The sequence below is a fragment of the Oncorhynchus clarkii genome, unplaced genomic scaffold, assembly GCF_045791955.1.
Source record: "Oncorhynchus clarkii lewisi isolate Uvic-CL-2024 unplaced genomic scaffold, UVic_Ocla_1.0 unplaced_contig_5647_pilon_pilon, whole genome shotgun sequence".
Classification (NCBI taxonomy): Eukaryota; Metazoa; Chordata; class Actinopteri; order Salmoniformes; family Salmonidae; genus Oncorhynchus; species Oncorhynchus clarkii.
In genome coordinates, this window is record NW_027258013.1 from 185,789 (window position 1) to 195,000 (window position 9,212).

The following is a 9,212-nucleotide window of genomic DNA, read 5'->3' on the forward strand; positions in this document are numbered from 1 at the left end:
GCCCCCATAAATTAGAAACATACACACAGTTCCACCTATTTCCTGGAACACAGTTTAAACCTGGCATCAATCAATTAGATATGAAACGCCATTTCAATATGTAAACAAATGTACTTCGAGACTGTTGTACTGGGTTGCGTGCCAACTGATTCCGTAATTATTCCACCCAAGAACATCTGATAGGGAAGATATATCGTCATATGATCATACCAGGAAGTTGATACTCCATTGAAAGTGTATTATCTCTTTGGCACGAGCTACTGTATGTATTTTGATAACAAGCTAAATATATAGGCATCACACCAGCGCGCAACTGGATTAATATTCTTACAAAGTAAGTAACGTTAGCCTTCCTATCAGTCATGATGCACCGATCGTGGACATCGGTGTCGCTAAAAGCGGTTATCTTCCTCTATGTACTTACATGCGCAGAACTTAAAATGGTAAGTTTAGTACAAGTTTTATGTTTTCCAAATTACTGCATTGTGCCATACTTATGCGGCTACTACGAATAACACTGCTCTTGGTCTACCATGCTGGCACCAGTGTGCAGGGCAGGCTTATTTTAGCCTGGTCTCAGACGTGTTAGTAGGCAATAATATTTCGTGTTTTCAGTTGTGTCATCAGAATCAGTAAATCGAAGCATGTTTTTGGACTCATTCAGTAGTTTTTTATTTGATGAAGTAAAATCCTGTTTATTCCTAAATCATAAATTGGAAAATTATAATGTTGATGTTTCAAGGAGTGTATTCATTACGCAAACCATTTACCGTTTAAGAACCAAACGGAAGCAAACAGGGGTAATCATTTCCCAAAATTGATCGAGTTAAAATTGGACAAATTCATCCCTCCGTTTCGTTCCATTTAAGAAACGTTTTGCTACAGAATCGGCGTGATGAATATGCCCCCGACTTTAGATTTTTAGCCCAGTGTCAAAACACCCGTTTTAAATGTCCAAAATAATAATCATGATACGCTTCAATTGTTTGTGATATTTGAATACCAAACATTTAAAAAACGCCCTACACACGTGTCACACCTATATTTTGCTAAATTAGCACCTTATAAACTGCACACGACAGCATTTACCAAGAGGCCATTCTATACTAGTATGGATTAGCTTGTTTTACTGTAATCAATAATGCGCGCAAATGAATCCCTGGATATTGTATAGAAATCAATGGAACGGGACAATAACCGCGGCGAAATGTAACGTTTGCGCTCGTCTAAAAGACAAACCATATCGAACTTGGGTATACAACATAGACCTGTCGAGAGATGAGAACATGTAGTAGCCATGTATGACCTAATCTCCCTGTGCGACAGTGTTTAACAATATTTGTTTAACTAACCCAAGATAGACAACCGCCTGACGTTTCCAATGGGAGCAAATTAATCACAGTGGGCAGAACTAGCAAGGAGGTGGGCAGAGCCATGCACGAACTAGCGAGAGCCAATTGGCGCGTTCTAGTTTATTTTCGTTAGGGAACGCCTACTTTGCAGTCTTAAACAACGCAATTTTCAGAAACCTTGGCAACGGGTGAAGTCTACTCTGTTCGAAACAGATTTTATTTTTGGAAACAAAAAACTGTATTGAGATCAAATGTTCCATCAATGAGAAAATTAGCAGAATATCGTCCAAGACCCTCCACCATCCCCCAAACCCCTTCCAAACCCCGTCCAATATCAATGACCTTCCACTTGAATCTTTCCCTCTCTTCAACATACTTCTAACAACACATGCTCCACAATTTCATCGACCACACACTCCAGATACAAACCATTCGCATGCTTACCAACCATGTAATGACGAGTTCAATGTGTGCGCAATCGAGCAAACACAATCTAATCTGACCTTTGAGTCTTGGTCCAGCGACCTTTGTTTGGAAGACATATAAAAGCCAGCCCAGAAGAGTCCCATCTCTTCTGCCACACATCTATCAGAATGGCTCTGATCTTACATTTGGCCTCACTGCTACCCAGTAGAACATCAATATCAAACATGTCTAGTTTTAAAGCCCTTTTGGCTATCTGGTCTACAATTTCTTTCCCTTCCACACCCAAATTGGCTGGGATCCAACGATTCTCCATAATAACATGAATGCCTCCAAAAAGTAAGTAACTCCTATTAGATTTGTCAGATGATAAACTATTCAACACAGACAGGGGATCTGAGCACACTGTAATTCTGACAGGTTGAGCGTCCTCCAGCCACAGTGTTTCCGGTAGACGGCCAATAAGAAAAGAGAAACAACACTTTTCTGATTGGATCATTTCAACGAATCACCACCTCACTGGTAGATCTACATAGTGACAGGGCTTGACTGTCTTTGGCGATAGCTTGACTTTCAAATCGGTGTATTTGTTTGTGGCCAGCTACTTTTATAAAGAGAGTGACACGATTTTTCCTTGTAGTTGAGTTTGAAAATGATCAACTGTGTTCAAAGTCCTGTGACGGACAGGCACGTATGATAAAATAAATGATACCAAACCATGTATACAAATCTGTTTTTAAGCAATCGATTTAGTATCATCTTGATGACTGTAAACGTGTATATTAACATCACCAACCTGAGGTTAAAAGGATGTGTAAATCCACTCCATGTATCCGTTGAAAATGCAAGCTTGTGTAAGATAGTAATACCAACTGTCCACATTAGGGGTAGTTAGCACAATATAAAATAATTCTATATGACAAAATCAAAAGCTATTGCAACAATTACACCTAGTTCTCACTCGTATAACCATTTGAGTGAGTAAAGAAATGCTCTCGAACACAATTTAGCCCCCATAGTTCCATTTAGCCTCCATAGTTCCATTTAGCCTCCATAGTTCCATTTAGCCTCCATAGTTCCATTTAGCCTCCATAGTTCCATTTAGCCTCCATAGTTCCATTTAGCCTCCATAGTTCCATTTAGCCTCCATAGTTCAATTTAGCCTCCATAGTTCCATTTAGCCTCCATAGTTCTATTTAAGCCTCCTTAGTTATATTTAAGCCTCCTTAGTTCTATTTAAGCCTCCAATAGTTCCATTTAAGTCTCCTTAGTTCTATTTAAGCCTCCATAGTTATATTTAAGCCTCCTTAGTTCTATGTAAGCCTCCAATAGTTCCATTTAAGCCTCCTTAGTTATATTTAAGCCTCCTTAGTTATATTTAAGCCTCCATAGTTATATTTAAGCCTCCATAGTTCTATTTAAGCCTCCAATAGTTCCATTTAAGCCTCCTTAGTTCTATTTAAGCCTCTAATAGTTCTATTTAAGCCTCCAATAGTTCTATTTAAGCCTCCAATAGTTCCATTTAAGCCTCAATAGTTCCATTTAAGCCTCAATAGTTCAATTTAAGCCTCCATAGTTCCATTTAAGCCTCCATAGTTCCATTTAGCCTCCATAGTTCCATAATTAGCTCCATAGTTCCATTTAGTCTCCATAGGTACATAATAAGCTCCATAGTTCCATTTAGTCTCCATAGGTACATAATAAGCTCCATAGTTCCATTTAAGCCTCCATAGTTCCATTTAGCCTCCATAGTTCCATAATTAGCTCCATAGTTCCATTTAGTCTCCATAGGTACATAATAAGCTCCATAGTTCCATTTAGTCTCCATAGGTACATAATTAGCTCCATAGTTCCATTTAGTCTCCATAGGTACATAATTAGCTCCATAGTTCCATTTATCCTCCATAGTGTATGCAGCAGCCTGAATGTTTGACTTCCCTAGTATTGGTGCTGCTGTCAACTCCTGCACTCATTGTCAAGCCCGGGAATGAACATGATATCACAAACAGATCTGGGACTTGGCTGTTGGTCTTTACACAGCATAGTCTCATCCCATTGTAAATACAAAACAGCAAAACCCATAACCAATCGTTCTCTCTGCCAGACTGAGATGGAGTTTGTGATCAGCACCACATGGGACAGCCTTCCTGTGGATCATGACCCTGTGAAGGTGACGTTTTCTCCCGGGGATGGAGGGATGAAGATGCAGGTGTCTGCTCCCTTCTTCAACAACCCTCCTGGTCCCTCCGGCCCTCCAGGACAGCCCTTCCCTGGCCTCTGGAACTATGAAGGTGGGTAGAGAGAGTTATAACAGGACAGCCCTTCCCTGGCCTCTGGAACTATGAAGGTGGGTAAAGAGAGTTATAACAGGACAGCCCTTCCCTGGCCTCTGGAACTATGAAGGTGGGTAAAGAGAGTTATAACAGGACAGCCCTTCCCTGGCCTCTGGAACTATGAAGGTGGGTAAAGAGAGTTATAACAGGACAGCCCTTCCCTGGCCTCTGGAACTATGAAGGTGGGTAAAGAGAGTTATAACAGGACAGCCCTTCCCTGGCCTCTGGAACTATGAAGGTGGGTAAAGAGAGTTATAACAGGACAGCCCTTCCCTGGCCTCTGGAACTATGAAGGTGGGTAAAGAGAGTTATAACAGGACAGCCCTTCCCTGGCCTCTGGGACTATAAAGGTAAAGAGAGAACAGGACAGCCCTTCCCTGGCCTCTGGGACTATAAAGGTAGAGAGAGAACAGGACAGCCCTTCCCTGGCCTCTGGGACTATAAAGGTAGAGAGAGAACAGGACAGCCCTTCCCTGGCCTCTGGAACTATGAAGGTGGGTAAAGAGAGTTATAACAGGACAGCCCTTCCCTGGCCTCTGGGACTATAAAGGTAAAGAGAGAACAGGACAGCCCTTCCCTGGCCTCTGGGACTATAAAGGTAGAGAGAGAACAGGACAGCCCTTCCCTGGCCTCTGGGACTATAAAGGTAGAGAGAGAACAGGACAGCCCTTCCCTGGCCTCTGGAACTATGAAGGTGGGTAGAGAGAGTTATAACAGGATAGCCCTTCCCTGGCCACTGGGACTATAAAGGTAGAGAGAGAACAGGACAGCCCTTCCCTGGCCTCTTGGACTATGAAGGTAGAGAGAGAACAGGACAGCCCTTCCCTGGTCTCTGGGACTATGAAGGTAGAGAGAGAACAGGACAGCCCTTCCCTGGTATCTGGGACTATGAAGGTTGAGAGAGAACAGGACAGCCCTTCCCTGTCCTCTGGGACTATGAAGGTAGAGAGAGAACAGGACAGCCCTTCCCTGGCCTCTGGGACTATAAAGGTAAAGAAAGAGAACAGGACAGCCCTTCCCTGGCCTCTGGGACTATAAAGTTGGGTAGAGAGAACAGTGGTGGTTTGTTCTGGTCGTGGGGGTAATTGCATAATCATAACTATTACTACCATAATAATTGTGAAGTGAATATTGAATGTATCGTTGATTGCTCATTTTTTATGTTGTTTGTGGACGTTTTTTCAGTCATCCTACTTTAGGCCACTAGGCACAACAAGATGGTTTTCAATGCGTATAATATAACCCTTTTCATGTTATTTTTCTACAGTGGTTGAGGCGTTCTTCCTGGACAGTACTACTGTGAACTATCTAGAGGTGGAAGTGTGTCCGTAAGTAGAGCCGTTCTCTAGAGGCGTTGATGGTCTGATTGATGGTTCTCCAGTAGCACTATACTGATTATTACTCTTCTGTTGCAGACATGGACAACACTTGGTGTTACTGCTCTCTGGAAGAGGTCACGCATTCATGGTAAGTGAACACCCTCACATCCTCCCTATGAATGGATGAATGACTGGATGGATGGATGAATGACTGGATGGATGAATGAATGAATGGATGAATGAATGGATGGATGAATTAATGCATGAATGAATGGATGGATGGATGAATTAATGCATGAATGAATGAATGCATGGATGAATTAATGCATGAATGAATAAATGGATGGATGAATTAATGAATTAATGCATGAATGGATGGATGGATTAATTAATTAATTAATGCATGAATGAATGGATGGATGCATGAATTAATGCATGAATGGATGGATGAATGAATTAATGCATGAATGAATGGATGGAATGTATGAATTAATGCATGAATGGATGGATGAATGAATTAATGCATGAATGAATGGATGGATGAATTAATTAATTAATGCATGAATGAATGAACAATGAAAGAGTACAATGTATTACACTCATATCTTATAAATATTTAGTTCTGCCCCAATATATTTCATCTAGTTATATTCACACAGACTTACCTCTATTTTGTCACTTGCCCTAACAGTAATCTAAGGGTCCAACAGATACAGTCATCAGTTTGGTTTAAAACCAAATGTTTTGTTTTTGTTTCCAGCAACAACTGCCCCTGTCGTTCACAGCAACCATCACAGGAAACAGGTGGGAGGGTGAGGCTCTTCTCCCCTGGTGCTACTTCCCCCCTAACGTGAACAAGATGAACTCGTACGCCATCCACGGGTCCGGTGCGGGGCGTACCTACGAGTCCCTCTACCCCGTCCCCCAGGCTGACCTCGTGGAGGGGCAGAAGCCCAACTTGTGAGTCTGTTTATTGCCTTCAGAAAGTATTCACAGCCCCAGACGTTTTCCACATTGTGTTGTTGTTACAGCCTGAATGCAAAATGGATGCTTGCCGTGCTTCTACACCTGCATTGCTTGCTGTTTGGGGTTTTAGGCTGGGTTTCTGTACAGCACTTTGATATATCAGCTGATGTACGAAGGGCTATAAAAATACATTTGATTTGATTAAAAAAACATTTTTTGTCACTGGCCTACACAGAATACCCCATAATGTAAAAGTGTAATTATGTATTTTTATTTATGTTTTATTTTTTACTCAGTTGCCCGAGAGGAAGGAAACTGCTCAGGGATTTCACCATGAGGCCAATAGTGACTTTAAAAACAGTTACAGAGTGTTCAATGGCTGGGATAGGAGAAAACTGAGGATGGATCAATAACATTGTAGTTACTCCACAATACTAATCTAAATGACAGAGTGAAAAGAAAGAAGCCTGTACAGAATAAAACATATTCCAAAATCATTCATCCTGTTTGCAACAAGGCACTAAAGTAATACTGCAAAAAAAAATGGCTAGGCAATTAACCTTTTGTCTTGAATACAAAGTGTTAGGTTTGGGACAAATCCAGTACAACACATTACTGAGTACCACTCTCCATGTGTTCAAGCATAATGGTGGCTGCATCATGTTATGGGTATGCTTGTAATCGTTAAGGACTGGGGAGTTTTTCAGTATAAAAAATGAATGGAATGGAGCTAAGCACATGCAAAATCCTAGAGGAAAACCTGGTTCAGTCTGCTTTCACTGTGAGGAGGGTTCACTGTGAAAAGGAGGGTTCATGTCTGTCTGTAGAAAAGGAGGGTTCATGTCTGTCTGTAGAAAAGGAGGGTTCATGTCTGTCTGTAGAAAAGGAGGGTTCATGTCTGTCTGTAGAAAAGGAGGGTTCATGTCTGTCTGTAGAAAAGGAGGGTTCATGTCTGTCTATAGAAAAGGAGGGTTCATGTCTGTCTATAGAAAAGGAGGGTTCATGTCTGTCTATAGAAAATGAGGGTTCATGTCTGTCTGTAGAAAAGGAGGGTTCATGTCTGTCTGTAGAAAAGGAGGGTTCATGTCTGTCTATAGAAAAGGAGGGTTCATGTCTGTCTATAGAAAAGGAGGGTTCATGTCTGTCTGTAGAAAAGGAGGGTTCATGTCTGTCTGTAGAAAAGGAGGGTTCATGTCTGTCTGTAGAAAAGGAGGGTTCATGTCTGTCTACCTTTCTTTAGTCAGAACACAGTCTCTTCCTTCTTCAGACACACAATGTTCAAGGCTGAAACTCTTACAGAGCATTTTTCTGGAGAAGACTGCATTGCCGACTCTATACAAACACACACACACTGCCAACTCTACTTTTAAAAATATGTTTAGATGACGGAGATAAAGCCTACTCCTCTGCAGCATAACTATTCCGTGTGTGTGTGTGTGTGTGACAGAGACACCTCTCCACCACTGCATAAGTATTCCGTGTGTGTGTGTGTGTGTGTGTGTGTGACAGAGACACCTCTCCACCACTGCATAAGTATTCCGTGTGTGTGTGTGTGTGTGTGTGTGTGACAGAGACACCTCTCCACCACTGCATAAGTATTCAGTGCTTAGATGTGTTAGTTGTCAGTGGACAGATTCCAATAGTCAGCCCCATGTTTTATTACACTGAGAAAATTACATGCAAATTCACAGGTTTCTGTGTGCGGGTGTGTGTGCGCGCGTGTGTCTCGCAAATTCACAGATTGTGTGTGTTACCAAACTGACAGACTGCACTTTTCTCTCTCTCTCTCTCTCTCTCTCTCTCTCACGATGCAGCCACCTCTTGGAATATTTCCAAGACTTTCGCCTGCAAAGCATCATGGGAGGGGACTGGGTCCAGCCTGAGTCGGATCTCTGGAAGGGAAAGTGATGAGTCGGGAGAACACACACACTGGAACACACGCGCGTGATGACAGCGGGTGCGACCAAAGTCACGGAGGAGGAACGATCGATCTTGATTAGTTAATGATGTCAGACTGGATGAAATATGTTACCAGTTTGTCAGATGGTATTAACACCTCACCTCAAACTGCCTTTTACCAACTGCCAGAGGCCTGGTTCAAAACACACATGAAGGGGTTTCTAGTTTCTATTTTTCTATGAATGAAAGTGAGAATCAAAGTGTATTATATCTGTGCTTTCTGTTTTATAGATTTATGCCTTTTTCTCTGAAATGAAAGACCATTGAATTTGATCATTTTCAATGCTACCTCCAATTCATGGTGGGAGTATCATTGTTATTCAATTAGATGAAGGCTCATCATGACGAGTTTACACTTTTGATTCATGGTTTCGTGCAATGCATTGATCATCACACACCAATATGTCTGTAATTCATCATTGCGACCAATTCTACTGTGCTGAAGCTGGAGTAAGGCTGTTTTGCTTCAATTACTCCCGAGCAAATGAAAATGGATTGTCTGGCATCCCAAATGGCATCCCATTCCCTGTTTTAGTGCACTACTTTTCAGAAGTAGTTAACTACATAGGGAATAGGGTGCCATTTGGCATGCCAGACATTGAGATAATTAGTAGTCATTAGATAACGGCCATATGTGCCCTTTTTTTGTAATGATGTTAAATGAGCTCTTGGGTCGTCATTACTTCTGGGATCCATATAGGACTGTTGTCTTATGGAATGTTAATGTACGTAGATGGGCTGCAGCCTATCAAATAAATACATTAAATAAACAGTGTCCCATGGAGCCGTGTCATTGATGTGCTTCCCACTGACACGTTCAGACAACTTGAACACTCCATATGATGTGCTTCCTACTGACA

The 9,212-nt window shown here is 41.8% G+C and overlaps 1 protein-coding gene across 2 annotated transcripts; it reads left to right on the forward strand.

Annotated features, from left to right (window-relative positions):
• The first annotated feature begins 19 nt into the window (after positions 1–19).
• LOC139394504 (UPF0462 protein C4orf33 homolog) lies at positions 20–9,123 on the forward strand. 2 transcript variants are annotated; one of them, XM_071142578.1, is made up of 6 exons: positions 20–334; positions 3,880–4,066; positions 5,376–5,436; positions 5,524–5,575; positions 6,188–6,387; positions 8,208–9,123. In XM_071142578.1, exons 2-6 carry the CDS (start codon positions 3,886–3,888, stop codon positions 8,299–8,301), a joined length of 588 nt encoding a protein of 195 aa, XP_070998679.1. In that variant the 5' UTR covers positions 20–334; positions 3,880–3,885; the 3' UTR covers positions 8,302–9,123. The 2 variants fall into 2 exon arrangements, with proteins under 2 accessions (XP_070998679.1, XP_070998678.1); XM_071142577.1 differs by having other exon boundaries at positions 81–443.
• Positions 9,124–9,212: the final 89 nt, after the last annotated feature.

Coding starts and splice junctions, on each gene's coding strand:
- LOC139394504 (XM_071142577.1), top strand. CDS start 363: ATGATGCACCGATCGTGGACATCGGTGTCGCTAAAAGCGGTTATCTTC. Junction 444..3,879: donor CATGCGCAGAACTTAAAATG/GTAAGTTTAGTA, acceptor TCTCTCTGCCAG/ACTGAGATGGAGTTTGTGAT. Junction 5,437..5,523: donor CTAGAGGTGGAAGTGTGTCC/GTAAGTAGAGCC, acceptor CTTCTGTTGCAG/ACATGGACAACACTTGGTGT.